At 34.4% G+C, this 18,727-nt stretch overlaps 1 protein-coding gene across 2 annotated transcripts in view; it reads left to right on the top strand.

Moving 5' to 3' along the window:
• Window positions 1-18,727, top strand: part of LOC128224515 (uncharacterized) — a 29,820-nt gene continuing 11,093 nt past the window's right edge. For both annotated transcript variants that reach the window (XM_052934382.1, XM_052934381.1), the window contains exons 1-26: window positions 1-244; window positions 1,183-1,247; window positions 1,837-2,001; window positions 2,517-2,639; window positions 3,252-3,330; window positions 3,763-3,844; window positions 3,931-4,035; window positions 4,435-4,510; window positions 5,338-5,502; window positions 5,696-5,760; window positions 6,295-6,380; window positions 6,691-6,794; window positions 7,228-7,325; window positions 7,721-7,812; window positions 8,475-8,590; window positions 8,959-9,015; window positions 9,972-10,173; window positions 12,037-12,089; window positions 12,735-12,855; window positions 13,250-13,458; window positions 13,752-13,883; window positions 14,577-14,735; window positions 15,565-15,723; window positions 16,074-16,218; window positions 17,246-17,334; window positions 18,194-18,316. In XM_052934382.1, the coding sequence (XP_052790342.1) occupies window positions 124-244; window positions 1,183-1,247; window positions 1,837-2,001; window positions 2,517-2,639; window positions 3,252-3,330; window positions 3,763-3,844; window positions 3,931-4,035; window positions 4,435-4,510; window positions 5,338-5,502; window positions 5,696-5,760; window positions 6,295-6,380; window positions 6,691-6,794; window positions 7,228-7,325; window positions 7,721-7,812; window positions 8,475-8,590; window positions 8,959-9,015; window positions 9,972-10,173; window positions 12,037-12,089; window positions 12,735-12,855; window positions 13,250-13,458; window positions 13,752-13,883; window positions 14,577-14,735; window positions 15,565-15,723; window positions 16,074-16,218; window positions 17,246-17,334; window positions 18,194-18,316 (2,991 nt within the window). In that variant the 5' untranslated portion in view covers window positions 1-123. The remainder of the gene's footprint in view (window positions 245-1,182; window positions 1,248-1,836; window positions 2,002-2,516; window positions 2,640-3,251; window positions 3,331-3,762; window positions 3,845-3,930; window positions 4,036-4,434; window positions 4,511-5,337; window positions 5,503-5,695; window positions 5,761-6,294; window positions 6,381-6,690; window positions 6,795-7,227; window positions 7,326-7,720; window positions 7,813-8,474; window positions 8,591-8,958; window positions 9,016-9,971; window positions 10,174-12,036; window positions 12,090-12,734; window positions 12,856-13,249; window positions 13,459-13,751; window positions 13,884-14,576; window positions 14,736-15,564; window positions 15,724-16,073; window positions 16,219-17,245; window positions 17,335-18,193; window positions 18,317-18,727) is intronic.

The raw sequence follows: 18,727 nt of genomic DNA on the forward strand, positions 1-18,727 counted from the left end.
TCAAGTGTGCGGGTAAACGAAAGAAAAACGTAGAATAATTTTCTAAATCATAAATTATTTTGCGGTATATTTTAAATGACACCTATTCAGTAGTGCAGAGCACATATTAATTTTGTGTCCGAAATGGATGTTGACCATGAGGACATTGATGAGGATATTGAACAGTTGAACAAAGTTCTGCAAGACGAAGATGACGAAGAAGGGGAAGAAAGCGAGGGTGAACTGCGAAGCATGGAATTGGATGGTAAAATATTATATATTTGTTATTTTCTAACAGAAGTGGGCTTCTTTGTTATATAAATACGTATTTTGTTATAAAATAATGTCAGATATTGTGTAATGCAGTCATACGTCTGAAAATATTTTGAAAACATTTTGAAAGGGGAGGTAATAGAAAGAAAGAAATAAAAAAAAGTTATCCAAATTGTTGACTTAAAAATTTTATTTTACAAAACCTGCTAAACATTAAACTGAGTTGTGTGGCAAGGCATTTTTGATATATTTTTATATAATCAAATAGGTCAGGTATGCCGAAACAACACAGATGCTAGAAGCTGTTAATATCCGCAGTCCCTTTAAATTGCAGAATGTAGGGTTGGTGCAATTACTGTACCGAAAACCTGGGAAAACCCCATAAATTTTCATAAGTATACACAATAAAGTATTCGAGGTGGTTTGTACCCAGATTTAATACTTCATTGTGCTCATGGGTTGTATGCCGTAGTTGTTGGAGGTTGGAGAGGGGTGGGGAAATCTGAGGAGGAGGGGGGTGGGGGTGGCTAATACTCGAGAACCCCTTTCATTTTCATAAGTACATACAACAGTTAGAGTACGCGGGGTGGTTTGTACGCAGGGATTTAATACTTCATTGTGTATGTGGGATGTATACCTTAGTTGTTGGTGGTTGAAGAGGGGTGGGGAAGTTGGAGGAGGGGGGGTGTGTGTGGTTGCAGAGCTATTTAACCGACTGATCAAAATAAGCTCAAGCCCTACATACTAGTAAAATAATTGCGTACTTGCTGGAATTCTGTATTTTTTATAGCTGTGCTTGTTTCAATTTCTTCAACCAAGTCAAGTGGTAATGCTAGAAAATAGGCTTGTTGAATCAGAAGCCTTATTTTGATGACTACAACTGTAAAAGATGTACATGTGTATTATTTAGTTCATTAATATGTATTTCAGGAGAATCATACACAGACAGAGATGGGTCAAGACCATCCACAAGTACAGATGTCACCTCCTCCTTTGTAAGTAAAATATTTACAATGAAATTATTGATATGTAAACAAAGTTTGCCAACCTCATCGGACTCACTATTCTATGTAGTACAGCCGAAATCCGTTGGCTTGAACTCACTAGGCTCGAATTCCTCGTTGGCTCGAACTAGATAAAAGGACCGATTTCCTTAAACTGAAGGTAAACCTTTCGGCTTGGTTTGAACTTTCCAAGGCTGGAGTTCCAGCAAATGGGGTTGGACTGTATAGCAATGGTTATGGGTTTACCTGGGAGTTTTAAAAGTGAGAGTTTTTGACCATGCGAGGATTTCTGAGTAACTTATGGGGTACAATATATGGTTTATAAATACTAAAGAAAAAGGTTATTTTAGGCATCCCAGGGGGTGTCCCAGTGATGCACAGTAAGTTGGAACTAGTGGTCCCTGGCAAGAAAATTGAGTCAGGAGCTTGGGGTTTTCTATGTCAGGGAAATCTCTGTTTGTGATGGGTAAAACAATGCTTTTCATAGACAAAGTTAAGAAAATATTGAAAATCTACATGGTTTGGCTAAATCTGGCATTTATTTGCATTTCTATTTAAATTGAAATTTATTGTTCAACAGCCAACAACATCCATCTGTACGGACCCGGATGACATGTCTGTGCGGTTTGATTCATCCACCATCAATGCTGAGTCATGCCTGGCCATGAACAGGGCTTATCAGGAAGTGCTACTGGACACGCTCAGGCAGATTGAGATGTCCCTCGCAGAAAACAGGACCAAACAGGTAATAAAGCAATTTCTGAAATGATCTGTTATGATAGAGGTTTATTAATGAATGTACATGATATATAATGGTATCAAATTTAATTGAAAAAGTATTCATGCTTAGCATTGTTTCGTATATATGCAATTACTACTCATAAAAAAGCAAAAAAAGTGATTAAAGTGTCCTTTTGTGTTTCTGAAATGTTCTTAAAAGTGTCAAGGTGGATGGGGAGGGAGGGGCAATGGTTGAACACAGTGGTTGTATCCAATCACTCATAAAATTTTAAAGGATCAGAAATTATTTGATTTTATTATTACCGTAATTTTCTTTTTACATTTTTTATAAACAGTAGCATATAAAGAGATACTTGATGGAAGTTGAAATAATTACTAGCTTGAGGCAGTATACCTTATACATTTATAAGGCATATGCTTTGGAATGAATTATTGGTGAAAGGTCCCATTGTGTCGAAATGGCTCAAATTTTTTATCAGGCATTCAATGAAAATTAATTAAATTGGCTACATCTTGCAGAGCAAACTGCAGCAGGAGGTGAAAGATGCCAGTAGATCATCAAACTATGAGAAGAAAATGGCCGGGAAAGGGAAGCGATGCACAGAGCAGAATATACCATACTTCCGGGACAAGGATGGCTTTGTATGATATTTGTTTTGCGTTTCTTTTGCAAGAATGCTTTTAAATTTTGTAATAGTTATGTTACTCAAGTTGTGATGTAATTTTGAAATAAAGATTTGTCATAATACATATTTCAATGATCAGCACAGTTCTATTGTCGCCAAAGGAAGAATTTGAATTGTTTGCAGTCACTAATTATAAAGTACAGAAAATGACATTAATTTAATATACCATTTATAAAAATGGTATTTATAGTTATATCCATTGAAGTTGTTTACTTAATACCAATTTTCAAGTTGGCAAATTCGGTTGCATTGTTTATGGTATTGAATCTCAGACAATGTTGTTACAGTAACTCTGAGTTAAGCCCACTTAATTATCAAAATTCGACCAAATTGTCTGCTCTCTGACTTTACCAATTTATTTTTTTCATTCATTTGAAACTGAACTAGTTTTTTAAACGGGTACAATATCTTTGACAAGGTTGGTATCTGGCCTGATTATTTTTTAACTCATGAGTGACCAAATTCACCAGCCTGCTCTATATCTTGAGCATAATTTGTTGTAATACATGTGTTTTTAATAAGTTGATATCCATTTCTTTGAAGTAATTGTAAACATTTCCCATTTTAGTATCCACCAGCTAATGAAGATGTGAAGATAAAACAGACTCTGAAGGAAGACAAGACTTACGTTAAAGCCAAACCTGGATGTGAGTTTTGGGGTTTTCTATTACATGCATGCAGATACTGATTAAGTGCATACATTATCTATTTGTATCAACTATAACACTAGCTAAAAGTAGTAGATATTATGAAACCAAATGTTTTATTTCAAGATAACTATAAAATCATATAAGAAAAACATGTGTGCCTATGATATTCAACAAGGTATATGAGTTAACCATATGATATATGCATGTACAAGATTTACTATCGTTTACTTGATACTCAGGAAATTGTTAATACAGGATTTCTGCTTGTGTCTACGTATTGAATATGAATTAAACTGCATGTCTACAATGAACTATATTTATACAGGTAATTTTTAATTTATGCAGAAATATAAAAATATGCTTAATATTGATAAAAAAGTTGTTTATATTGGATTTATTGATTGTACTAAATTAATTATTGTTGCACAGGGTCTAAGACACAAAGGCAAACCTTGATAAGTGCAGTGAAAGAAGATGCCATCCAGCAGCTGGTTAGGCCTCTTCTAAGCAAGTAAGTTGTTTGTTAAATGGAAATGTACGGAATAACTTGAAGCATTAAGTTTTTTGTGTTAACATTCAAATGCCTCATGTTTACAGATTGGAGGTAGAGTCTGAGAAAGCCAATAAGTGTAAGAACAAGGAGGAGATAGATGCCAGCAAGACTCGAATACAGCACCTTTATGACGAGGTTAATAAGAAACAGTAAGTGAAAAACTTAACAACATTGTTTGTATGATTTCTTTAGTCTTATCTAAAGTTAATGTCACGTTCCTGTAGTCAATTTTATATAAAGTGTTTGCCATTATTGTTAGAAGCACTCGAGCAACTCTGAAAATGAAATGAGGTTCTAGGATATTTTGCCAGGAGAGTTCAAGCCAACAGGGTTCCACTGTACCAGGTCTCATTTGTAGATCTTGTATTGAACAGATTATTATTTTGGCCTAGATGAAAGCTTTTACATGCTGATGCTGATAACAATGCCAAGGCTATGACAGGATTTCCAATTGCTATTCTTCGGAAAACATATGAGCTAAAAAGACAGCTTAATTGACTTTTGAATGTACTCTATTGAAACTTGTGTAATTTATATTAATATTTCAGGAAGCTGTCTGGAAAAGAACTTCTGAAACTGTTTGACCCTGACAAGATAGACTTCATGAAGATCTCGGCCACCAATGTAAGTGCAGTACAGCTGAGCCTACAGCCAGTAGTTCACAGTGATAATTATTTTACAGTGATTGTGAAGAAAATTATGTAACTGATGTTAACTCACTCTCGTTGGCAGCATGATCTTGTGTGTGAGTGTAGTCTTGTTTGTGGGGGGGGACATGAGTATTCCAAAAATCTCCAATTGCCCAGCTTTATGACCACCAGACTGGGTGAGAAGTAAATGATTTAATCAGACTTCTTGTATAGTCCTTTATTTTAAAAAAGCTAATATATGTCCGTTTGATATATGGTGTTCTTCTGCTAATTATGCCCTTCTGTTTCAGAAAATGTGTCCTATCTTTTAAATTTAACTGAAAGGCAGGTTGCCTGATAGCTTTTAAATCCTTCGAAAGAGGAGGTATTCTTTTAGCTTCTAAATATTTCTTTAAGAGACATATTCTTTTAACTTCCAAATCTTGTCTAGAGGGGACATAAAAAATCTCTCTCAGTTCAGAAACAAGTATTATTCAAAAGAACGTTAGAACATGTTGCTGACAATGAATGCCTTTATCTAGCCATTTTGGGTATAAGTATTTGGATCTATATTCGAGAAATTTATAGTTAAAGTCGTCCTTAAATTGGGAATAAAAATTCAGGATTACACATCAAAATCCAGAATTCTTAAAGATTCTGAAAAATTTTGCAATTGGGAATTGGTCTGAATGTCTGACCTATGCCAAGAAAAAAGTCTGCACTGTTACAGGCCAGAATTGGCAAGAAATAATGGTTTAAGGACAAGACTGTATGTACCAGGAAAAAATGTTATTATTGTTTTATACACTTGTGACTATTTAGATGAAGGGGAAGTATGATGCCACTGAATGTGAGAAGATGTGGCGGACAGTACTACAGCCAGGAATTAACAAGGAAAAATGGTCCGAAGATGAAGATAAGAAATTGGAAGAGCTTGTAGAGAAACACAACATGCGAGACTGGAAAGCTATTGCTGAAGAATTGGGGGTAGGCTTGACATTTTTTTTTCAAAATTGCCACTTTTTTTAACATAACATTAAAATATTGTTATCAATGATTGTAGGGATTGCTACCTTTGAAAGGCCAGGCGTCATTTATTGTCATTAAGGCCAGCATAGAAACAATTTAACATGTCTTTTTGGCGGATAGAAGACATTAACTTGCACATCTTCCTTTTCAGACGAATAGAACACCTTACCAATGTCTGCAGCATTACCAAGAAGAGCACTTTGATTATGACCAGAGGTAAAGCTAACTTGGAGGCTCTGCAAACTTTCTTTATTTTGCACTTTATGACGCTTAATGATTATATCTTTCAACTCATTGAATATTTGATGATTTTATTTGCTTGACAGTGTTCCTACTTGATGGGTAAACAAAAGTCTTTTAAAAGCAATTGAAAAAAGAGTAGGAGAAAATTATGTTTGTGATGGTACTAGCATGATCATAACATCCTAAATAAACAAGGACATACATCAGATTTTGAGAAAAAGGATTTAAGTCAAAGTGTATTTTTCCACCAGAAAAATGAGTATATTACTCCCTGACCTTTTTAAAGAGTATTCATGGATCTTTCAAGACTGTTTATATCTTGATTTTGAATGCATTTTTACACACTTATACCAATCATTCTGGTATCTTATACACATTAATACATATTGAAATGAGTACCTGCATTCAAGAAATTTGGTATGAACTTTAATTGTTGTCAGTTGGAATCAAATCATCTTGCTGGAGTTGGCATAAATTTGTACAAATAAGTGATTTCTTTGTTTCCAGTCCTTGGACCGAGGCAGAGGATGAATTACTGAAAGAAGTGGTCGAAACATGTAGATACGGATCAGGAGTTATTCCATGGCCACAAGGTATGATGGTAGTGTAGATAGTGGGAAAACACTTTGATAATATTTTGAATTCTTGAAGATACTTTGAAAATTATTATAAATCATTCAAATCACTGAATTAATGAATCAAACGAACATTGGGCTCTGCTTGGTTTGCTCTTGAATGGATGTGTGCTGCTGATAAAATTTTGTTAAGAGCTATTATTTCAACATATATTGGTTTGCAACAGGCTCTTGGTCACAGAATACATTCAATGTCCCCCCTAAAAATTTAAGAGTGTCTCTTACCTAGTATCTATACATGACTGCACAATTCATGTGTTTTATACAGTTGCGTACTACATAGAGCGGCGAAGCACCAAGATGTGTGAAATGAGATGGTCCAAGGTTGACCCCTCATTAACCCATGGCAGGTGGACAGAGGCTGAAGATATGGTAAGTGGCTAAATTATCTGTTTTCTACACTTAACCTTGGATAATTGATTAACCATTGTTAAAAATACAATACTGGTCTTGTGATTTAGTTTGTTTTTAATGTTATATGATTCCCCATAACAACCTTTATTAGGTTTCAGGAAAAAGAAAATGTCATGAAAAAAGTATCAAGGCAAAAACTTTCTTTGCCTCTTTTTGCTTACCCATTTTCCATGGTCTAACAATATCCCATAAATACCAAGTCATTTCTCAATCTTAAATCATATAATCTCTTCTCAGAATAAAGTGATTCAAAATCTTGTATGTGTTTTACGATTTTTTAAAGTGCATTCTCTCATAGATTATGTTAATGAATACCCTTTGATCATTGAAGCATGGTTCAAAATAATAATAATAATAATAAATAACCAACATTTTTGCGATGTTTTTTCAGGCCCTCCTGGCTGCGGTTCAGCTGATGGGGAATGCCTGCGACTGGAACGTTATTAAGGATTTTGTGCCTGGCAGGAATGCTATGCAGTGTCGAGAGAGGTAATGCTATGCAGTGTCGAGAGAGGTAATGTGACTGGGTATACCTGTCAACAAGGACAATACATGTATACAGCTGTGATGATAAAGTTTAGGATTAATCCAGAATTCATGATTCAGAGCTTTCAAAATCAGCTTACTGTATATTTAAAAAAAATTCGGACATCAGCATTAAAAATAGTAAGAAGTACCCAGAAAAGGATGTAATATATGGCTTTTAAATATTTTAACAGGGCTCGAATCTGTTAACTATGCTTGAGGCCTGATAAGGAGAGAATGTTTTAAACTGTGCGCTGTTACTCATGTTGGCAACACAGATGAGAGTTCACAACCTCTTAAGGAACATATGTTTGAGGTCCTACACATGTTTATGATGATTGTGTCTTTTTCTTCTCCAGGTTTTTGAAAAGTCTTGACAGCTCTGTGAACTTTGACCACTTCACTTACACTGAGGATAGGATTGTTCTTCAGTCTTACAATGATTTAGGAGGTATGCACAAACCAATAAGCATCATAGATTAAACCTAAAAGTTAAGGGTAAAATCGGTTGTCCGGTTAGCGCAGTGGTTAGCGCACTCGCTTCCCACCTAGGCGACCCGGGTTTGATTCCCGGCTTGGGGGCATGTGAGTTTCTCTGCCTAGAGGTCACCAAGCCGGACAAGTGGGTTTCCACGTACAACACAAGACCACACTCTCGCGTAAAATCGTGCCAATGAGAGTGATTAATATAATGTTGTAATAACTTGTTTCACAAGCGTTGTAAATTAAAATGTTTAAACTAAAGGTTAAATTTGAATGTTTCCCATTCAATTTTGTCAGTATATCTACTCAGGTAAATTGCCATTACTGTCAATGATGTAATAGAGGCCTGTAAAAATAACAAGAGGTTTGATATTAAATGTAGGCTGCAAATAGTTGTGTACAATAGGTGGTTGCACATTACATGGTAGATCAGTTTTGCAATGAAAATATTCAAATTTATAATACGATCAAAGTTAATTAAGTTAAATAAAAAAAATCCACTTGATTGGCTTGGTGACCACAAACTCAAATGCTCCTAGCTCAGGAACCGTCTTGGGTCACCTAGGTGAGAAGCGAGTGTGCTAACTACTGCACTAACCAGACTTTTAATTTGCATCAATTAATTTGCAGCTGAATGGGCGACAATAGCCGGCAGATTGAAAGGTCGTACAGACTGTATGGTACAAACCAGACACAAACGACTCATGAAGTGGAAAGCTATGTACGAAGAGTTCATGAAACTCCATGTAAGTTGGCTGTAATTCTTTGTTTTTATTTTCATTCTATATACATGCATGTAGCCCAAGTGCTTAATTTAAAACCTGGTATAAATCTCATTGAGATTCATTTCCCTTGAGAAATAATTACAGACAACAAAATGTTAACCTAGCCCTTTTTTTCTTCATTAAAAATCCTTCATTGAATGATTATTTTTTTTACTTTTATTTGTTAACTATATAAGTATAATTTTTCCCCCAAAGATAAAAAGATGTCATTAGTATTTATTGGATTAATTTTTGAACATCTTTTGTTCGGTTGGCTTGAAATATGATAACCAGCGAGTCTTAATACATTTGAAGATTACTGTATCAATATATTTTATTTTATTTTTCAGAAACCTCTTCAGAGAAAAATCTTGCACCCAGCGTTTTATATTGATAAACACAACACTGTAAGTACCACTATCAACAATCAGAAGATCAAATAATCACAAAAACAAACAGTTCCAGGATTAAAAAATATTCTTATGTTTTCAAAGGGAATTTAAGTTGTTTGAAAAACATATTTACCGTAAAAGGATACAAGTTGTAAGTTTTGCGTATGTATGCATCACCAAAAAATTACATATGTCATGTTTAATAGCAACATGTATCAAATTAATGACCGCATATTTTAAGATTTTGAAATAATTTTTCTAAAGCAAAAGTACTTGAATCTCGAATTGTATCTATAGCAAAGATTCCCGTAACACCCTGTGAGCAGGCTGTATAGTGTTTTTGTCTATAGATTCCTGTCAAATAACTGTCAAAAGTTCACGGATTTCTTCTAGAAAACACCTTATATTTCTGCATCTTTGTTAGTTCCTTCTGGTTTAGAACATATATGTGAAAAACTAGTTATTTTACCCCTTTAATGTAGTGGTGTGGGCTATATAGGAATCACCTTGTCCTGTCTGTCCGTCCTAGGACATCTGAACATGTCTACCTTTCTTCATTACTCCATTTTTGAGGTATTGACTTATACATATCAATCTCAATGAGGAGAAGTGCAGTACAGATAACCATAACTCTGGGTGCAGTATTGTTTTAGTTATTGCCCAATGTACTGGTAGTCATGCCGTGGATTATTATAATGCAATGAAATTGAACTAAAAACCTGCCATGGAACTTGACATGATAACACCATTCAACATGGATCAAATTAGATGTTAAGATTGGCTTAAGGAGATTTTAGAATGGCACTTGATAAAAAATGAGCAAAATGATGGCAAGGCATAGCATCTGTTTTCCTTAGTGTTAATTTGCTTTTTCATCAAGAAGAGGAGGAACAAGGGGAATCGTGGAAATACAATCTTCAAAACAATATATGGTTAAAATTACCTTTTGAAATTAAGTGTTTTCCATACAGATACAACTGCGTAACCTCCCTGGATTTAAGAAGGCCACACCAAGGACCTTGATCAGTAACACAACTAAAAGGAGATATAAACAGACAGACGAGGGGGCTAAGAATAAACAGACAGACAAGGGGTCAAAGGATTTGATTGGTGAAGCTAGGAAACTTGTAGAGATGGGCACTGAAGGATATGAGGAAATGAAAGATGCTGAAGGTAAGGGCAGTTTAGTTTTATGCTTAAGGACAGAGAAACATAATTTGTTAGATTCTAACCTGATTCAGTTAGGGAAAAATAGCGTAGTTTGGGCAAAAAGGGGAATAATTCTAACATGATTCCTATAATTTTCAAATAGTTTTTAAACTTTTATACAGCAAACCTATGTTAATATTCATGAAAGGCATTATATTGCTACAATTTCTCTGTAAATGCTGCAAAAAAAATTGAATAATTAAAGGTTTCTTTTTACCTGGGCAGGGGAAAAAGATATACTTTTTCAGGACGGAATGGGGCAAATTTTTGGCCCTCCGAAAAAGGGCGAAACAAAACACACACTGATTTTGTTAAAAAATAGGTTGACATTTTTAGCAATGCTTTATTTTTTCAATAAAAAAAAGTCGAGATATTGTGATAGCCTTGGTGTTGCTATGGGCGGCATCTTTAGCAGTGTGCAAAACTGGAACCTTGACCATCACTCAAAAGATGCTCAAGATATTGAAAAGAAATTTGGTAAACATATTGCCAAAGACAAAAAATATGACAAAAAATGGGTCTAGCTCCACGTGGTCACATGTATAAGACGGTCAAAGTGAGAATATAGAAAAACAAATCTCAGGTCTAATCTTGAAACTATCACAGAATCAAATCAGTTTCTTGGGTTGATGAAAGTGAGACAATGGATCTGGTTTTTTTTGGTAGAAACAAGTTCTGATAGCGAGACCATGACCTTGACCTAGATCTGTATCATGGGTAAAAAAACAGTGCTGACAGTGATACCATGACCTCCTCTTAGAATGTAACCTTGACCTTGATCTGGCTCGTGACCTAGATGTTTATTATCAGAGACCTTGACGAATCAGACTAGGCAGTGTCATAGTACCTTGCCTCTGTTTTGAGAATACTTTAGTAGATACTCAATTATTAAGCCAACTTCTTTGACCACTTTACAGCTTAGTATGGTTCAAAATACCAAATGTTTTTACACTTTAAACACCAAATACCTCATAGATTATATTGATGTAGATGTTTGCATTTCAGTTTGAATTTGTAAAATAAAAACCAAAAAAGTGAAGGCCTGTTCTTATGGCCCTGCAGTCCTTGTAGTGGATACTGCCTGTTGCCATAATTTACACTGCAATTTCTTTTCTTAGACAGTTAAGATCCAGTTACTGTTTAAGCTGGAGTTGGCATCAAAATCACGACAAAGCCTATCCGTTCCAAGTTAAACTTTATTGCAATAATCCAATCCAATATCAATACTTATAAGCATTGAATTAAAATTAAAAAAAAATAAAATTGTTTCAATGTAAGATTGCAATACATTTTACCTTGTGACCACCAAAAGTAAGTATTTTACTTGTGGCTGCTCATGAAACAAAACTTTTGTTGCTCTCTCTGTGAAATATGTTATGATCTTATATTGAAACAAACAGTTATCTTCCCTTTATAAATAGAGAACATTGGAATTGCAGGATTTGATATTAAAATTGTTTTAATTGACAATTTGTAATGACAGCAAAAATATAAATTTATATGTGTCTGTATGATAGAGGTTATACGTGCAGTTGACCAAGCATATAATTCACAAAATATTAGTAGTTGTTTAGGCATCATAAATATTAATCAACTAGAGATAAATTGTTTCTAATTTTGTCTGCATAATACAAATACATAGCTCATTTTGGCAAAACTTCTTCATTTTAATTTTTTTGGTAGCTAGTAATAGAAAGTTTATATGTTTTTATGTATGCATAGCTGTATATGGGCTGGAGACCTTCATGCAATAAATATTTGAACTTGAACTTGTAGAGGTTATAAAATGTCACTAACATAATTTGTACCTTCTTTGTATTTTTCCAGATATCAAAGAAGAGGCTGATGATGAATATATAAAGGAAGAAATTGTTAAAGAGGTATAAGAAATTGGACATTCATAACTCATGTATCGTAATTGAGTTTGCTATTTACATGATTTACTTTTTCAAAAGGAAAAGATATTTCTGGATTTAACGAAAAATTGTATTTGAGACTATATGTGACCCGTCTCATTGTTTTCCAACTCCATGCAGCAGTGACTTCTCTCTGCATTACAGTTATAACTGCTGTTATGCAACTCGCTTGATTGTGATCACATGAAACATCATTCTAAAAATAAAATAAAAATGTTTCACTTCAATTATTTTTCTAAACTTTAAAAAAAAGTTGTTTGAATTCATGGAACACAATAAAATATTGCATAAATGCATGTTAAATGTAGTTTCCAAAAAGTAATTGCATAGCTGAACTCGATGTATTTTTCATACATGATAGAGATCTATGCCTGGTTAACTTTATGTAAGAACCATCATTGAGGAATGGTGTTTATGTAATCTTCTGTATAAACATTTAAAGGTTTTAAATTGCATATTAAAACACACACTTAGGAAAATTAACTGACTGTAAAAACTGTAGTGTCGGCGCCTATTTCAAATTTAGGGTCAGGTAACCTGAACCAAATGTGTTTTTTTTAAGCCTCATTGATTGTTTTTAATACCAAAGTCACATTTATTTTCACCAAGGAGGAAGAGAGCGTAGCTAATGAGGAGATAAAGGCACTTAAGCAAGAGTTGCAGGCCTTTGTGGACAGGACCGGTATTAAGGTGAACGACTACGCCAAACTTAACAGGGACATTGCTGAAGGTATGTAAATACTATATTGTGTTGGAATTATGTATCAATTGAGAATCACTTTTGTTGGGTGTTTTACCTGTATACTTTTTATGATATATCATTTGTCTCTGCCTGCTTTTGAATATTTTCTTTTTTAATGCTTGGACATCTTGAATTAATTAGAAGTTGTGCGGTTGGCAAATGCTATGAAGAACATTTAACAACTTATTATGTGATACAGTTGGTGTAGCCAACAATTGGTCATCGCAATTCTTTTGTATTTTTATTTTATAGCAGGTTTTAAGGATTGCATATTATGTTTGTTGCTTTTTACTTGTTCATCTCTTCATCTGTGAAACAAATTGTAGGCTTAGCATGTCTCCAATACATTCAACATTCTAATTTATAATGTTTCATATCCCAGGTGGCAACTCCACTGTTGTCTGGCGTCCGCCCCCTCTGAGTCTGTCGTCGGAGAGGTATTTCCGTCAGATGGTGGACAAATTCAGCCAACTACAGGTCCTGGTTAAGAGACAGGCACTGAAAGAGATTAACAAGCTCTATGACAGTAAAGAGGATCTTAGTGCAGAAGATGCACAGCACCTCAAGGTGTTAGGAGAAATGTTTAGCCAGGTAATTTGGATAGAAAAAATAGTTCTCTCTTTTTCAGTCTTTAATTCATACTGAGTTTTATATACCTGATTTTATTGTAGATGATATGCAATTATTTACCCTAGAATAGTATTAAAGTTATTGGATGCGTGCTATGAATCAGTTGAATGGATTTCAGTTTCAATTTTTCCCTGTGTACTTAACAGAGTATTCACAGTGTTTACATGATTGATCTAACTGTTTTCTCCTGCATATTATGTATCTTAGCATTTTATCTAACAGTTAAAATTTGGTACACAAACATTTGATTTCAGGATGCTGCTGACAAGGGAAGGCTTGACCAGTTTACAGATCGCCTGTATAATCTGTTTGGGGAGAGACTGCCGGCCAAGATGACTGTTCGAGAATTGCTCGACATAGCTCGCAGCAAGAAACTTGGCATCAAGGTGAGATGGATTGCTGAAAGAACTGTTATGTTCTGTTTCTTCTGGGCCCGTATTCAATTAGCATCTCAGTGAATATTTCAAACTTAGTGAGAATTTTGTAATTTTTAACATCCATTATTTTAAATACCACTACTTTTCATCTGATTTATTATAATGCTTATATTGTTTAGACCATTTTCTTGCTTATTTTCATATTTTCAGTGTACAAACATTGTTCGTTTTCTTAAATTCAAATTAGACAAAAGGCAACTTTTCACTTAGTTGAAAATTGTAACTAAGATGCTTATTGAATATAAGGCACCATATCAATTTTTTGATGTTACTCATGTTTGGGATGTTTTCATTCATCATGGGTGTTGTCAATTGTCACAATTCCAATTGTCACTTTTCCACGTCCCTACCAAGAAGGTCAAGGTCACACTAAGCGGTAAATCATAGTTTAACGCCTTTTAACCTATTCACTCTTGAAGGAAACAATGTATACATGCTTATAGTGTGAGCTCTTCCCTGAATGTAGGCAAATTCATCTGATCTGACATGGGGGGATTCATCAACTACAGTGACAGCTCTTGTATTTTTATTGCATTGGCCAATTATTTGTACAGGCTTTTGAGAACAAACTTGATATCAAATTCTATGCAGCTAGGTTACAACTGCTTTTTCAAAGTCATTGTATAACTATTTTTATTCCAGCGGTCACAGTATATTCAGGATGATGATGACCCAGATTTGATCAATGATGATGAGGAGGAGGAGGAAGAGAAGGAAGAGAAGGAAGAGGATGAAGATGAAGACTTTGATGATATTGAAGCTCAAGAGCTTAAAGAAGAAGAACTTGCCAGCCTGACCAAAGTAAGACTTGAGGAATCTGACTCACAATAAGCTAGTTTCCTGATAGCTCCATGATAGTAACTTTCTGTTCCCTGGTGACCCCATATAATTTGGGTTTCATAAGAAATGGTATTAGTTGCTGATTACGAAATGACAACATTAATGATTATACATAAATGTATTGTAGTTTGCATTTTTGCTCTTTATGAGAGGTAAAATCACCTGGGGGGGGGGGGGGGGGTATTTGCCCAAAAAAGTTTGTTTGGTTTCTGTGTATTTTTTACCTTCTCTTTTTCTGCCCATAAAACCCTAATACAATCATGTTACCCAAAATAATATGGGCTCACCACTTATCGGATACCTATAGCCTTAATAGATCTGTGGGGGCCTTTTGGATATTGTCTCTCAAATACTGAATTGGCTGGTGTCATAAATATAATAGGGTTATTAGTACTGGGTTTTCATGTGGGAGGTTGTATTCGACTCAAGTAGATTTTTGCAAAAATCCACGCTTTATTATATACATTACTGGTTGGTGAGATCACTTAAAGGCCACATGTTTTCATAATAAATGACATTTAAACAACACACTTTTATGTTTTATGACGTCATTTTAACATCGCACAACGATACTTGTTATGACATGACGTCACAAGAGTGGAATACGGCCGTATTGCACTGAAGTGGTATACAGACTACCGTATTTTGTGATATGTATTGCGTGTGGATTTATGATGGGTATATAATAAAAACCATTATCCTATGGTTCTTCTATTATGTAAAGGTCAACATGTGTAAGCATATATATTAGGACATATATGGTAGTTGTAGCTTAAATTCTCTTTTATAGCAACCGTGGGAGGAGAGTGACAGTGAAGACGAGAAAAGGAGGAAGAGAAGGCGAGTGCAGGACATGGAGAGTGACAGCAGCGATGAGGAGTACTTCACCAAGCTAGAGAAAGAAGTACAGAAGAGAGAGAAGGAGCGAAAGCTGAAGGCTGCTAGACGGGTAAGTCAGGGGGCTCATAAAGGGTCGCTTGTACAATATTCTTGCTACAAAAAGCATGTGGATGAATAACAATGATATTCCAATATATGCATGCTACTTATTGTGTGGTAAGTGCCAACGTGGTGCAAAAACAGTTACTACGCCCCCAACCTTATTGATTGAAGTTATACAATGATTGCCTTTTTTTAATGTATTTCCATTATAATTTTATAATATACAAACATTCATGTACCTTGTATTTACTAGTACTCATATCACAAATGCATACCAGTGATAATCAAATTTGCATATGTGCATTTGTGTGTTAAGCACATGTTCTTACTGAATTCCAAGGTTGTTTTCTTGTACAGAATTATAGGGGTTGGTCCGATGAACAAAAGTTCAAAATGAAAAATGCGATGTCTCAACACGGAGAACTGAACAGAAAGATAAAGGCTATCATCAAGAGGAAGATGAACCAGACCGGGCCAGGCAGGAAGAAGAAATACATTATGTGTAAGGATTGTATTTTGTAAGAAATGTACATTTTTATGTGAAAGGTTTGAGAAAATGAAATTTGATAGTTTAAAGCTGCACTCTCACAGATTGAATGTTTTGACAACTTTTTTATTTTTTGTCTTGGAACGAGCCAATTTTTGCGCAAATGCATGGAAACAAGTTATATAAGACTCCTGACAAAAAATAAGATCATAGATTTTTATATTAAAGTTTAAAAATTGATTTTTAATGCACCGGTAGTAACGGTTTAAGCCATAAAACATTAATAATCGAAAAGAAATCTGTGATCTGATCTTTTGCCAGCAATCTTTTATCATTGGTTTGCAGATATTTGCTCTTTCCAAGACAAAAAATAAAAAAAGTTGTGCAAACGGTATATATTTGAGAGTGCAGCTTTAAGATAATATTGTGATTATTAAATTGGCTTGTCTTCCTTATGTAAAAAATAAGAAGTGATATGAAATAAGTGAAAACATTTATGTTATAATGATTACATACAAAATGGTAGTGGAAAATAGTTCCAGAGACCGTTACTTGCCTCAGCTCTATGAATGTTTATGGAAAAAAATATATGTACTTCTTGTACAGGGTGACAGCACTTTGAAAATAATTTAAAATGAAAATGTTATTGTGTTGTTTGTGAAGCAAGGCAGACATATAGGGAATACTTTGTTGGTGAAGGCACTTGTTGTCAGCATCATATTTTCATTTCTGTTAAAAAAAGCTTTTGAATTACTGGTTGTAGAATCTTCAAACTTGGTATGTTTATTGGTCATGGTTTTTAGACAACACCTATTGATTTTGTGGTCGAGGCCAACCTTGATAGCTTGTAGAAGAAATATAGGTGCTCTATTTTAGAAACCTACCCAATATTCAGAATTGTAGATATATCTATATTGTGTCAAAAAACATTTCAAACATACTCTACTTTTAAAAGCTGGGGATGATATTTCATTATATCTATGCTATTGAATATTCGCTAAAGTAAATGTTCAATATGTATTGAAACATTTGATTTCAACAGACCCCATGAAGATTATAAACCAGGACAAGGAGAGAACTCCAGAAGAATGGAAGAAGATTGATAGAAAGTCCTTTGCTTCATTCACCAAGGTACCTTACCCAGTTTGTTCAAAATTTTACCGTAGATAAGTACACTTTTCTTCTCCACAGATTAGGATTAAAAATTGCTTGGCTACTGTAGATAATAGTGATTAAACGATTATCGAGTACAATCAATAAATCGTCACTGACAATGCTATGTTGGCGACAATCAATAGTGGTTGTCTAAAATCGATGTCACTAATGTTACTTCTGGTAACTAGGGATTTTTATTGTTTTGTGGTAAAAGTCGAGTAAATGTTAATTTTCTTTCCGGTAAATTCTTGTTGAGTTCATTTTAACAAGGTATGTCACTCTCTTAAACAAATGCGGTGAATGTAAACACTACTGCTTGAAAACTTGAACACTCTCCCAAAATTACAAATTATTTTTAATTGTTTATATATTTCATAAAACCTTCAATAACCTGTCTCTATGGTGTAGTTGGTCCGGTCTGACCTTCAAATTCCGGGGCTCGATGCATTCTGTTTTTGAAACCTATTTTATTATAGCATCACTCATATTGCATCCAGGTTTAACAATTTAAATGATCATGATGATACTATGTATACAGAATGTATTCCTTACTGATATTATGAACTTTCGATTATTGTCCCATAATAGTAAATCGAAATGCTTGGTCCGATTCCATTCGATTATCGATATCAAATGGAGCCCGATTTTCAAACACTAGGAGATAATATATTTATTTATAAGTTTTGCCTTTTTTTCCAAATCCAGTTCAGGGTTATTTCAGAAAATTTGTGAAATTTATAGTTTTAAAATAAAGTCTGATTTTACCCGATTTTTCTCACATTTTTTTCAAATTCTTGATTGTTTATATGTACTGAAGATGTGTCTGTATTTACAGAGCCTGGATGTGGACAGTAAGGTTGTGTTCAACAAGGCCTACCATACCAGAAGGAAGATCACAGCCATGGCCATGTTAAAACCCATGGAGAAAATCAAACGGACACGATCACAGTCAAGACAGGTTTGAGACTTAAAAAAGCTGAAATTGGAAAATTTGAAAGATATAATTAATCTATATGTTGGATGCCTGATGGCCCCATATTACTGTGGCATCATTTGAAGGGGTTTTGTATTCAGCAAAAGAAAACTTCTTTTCTTACGGAAAACTATATAATATATAAAAAAAAATTGGCTTTAAAAGATTGCAAATTAGGTTATTTCCGTATGATTTTAATTGAAATAGGAGCAAATATACAAACTGTTATAATTTTATGTTACATGTACATTTGGTCATTCATTTTCTGTATTAGTTATCAGCAAGGAATTACTTGGGTAATCAGGCATCCAGATTTAACAATAGGTTGATGGAGCTTATTTGTAAGCCTGAAAAGCACCACAGTGATCTATAAAGTATAAGAGAGTTGTTGCAGCT

The sequence above is a fragment of the Mya arenaria genome, chromosome 17, assembly GCF_026914265.1.
Source record: "Mya arenaria isolate MELC-2E11 chromosome 17, ASM2691426v1".
In the NCBI taxonomy this organism is placed as follows: Eukaryota; Metazoa; Mollusca; class Bivalvia; order Myida; family Myidae; genus Mya; species Mya arenaria.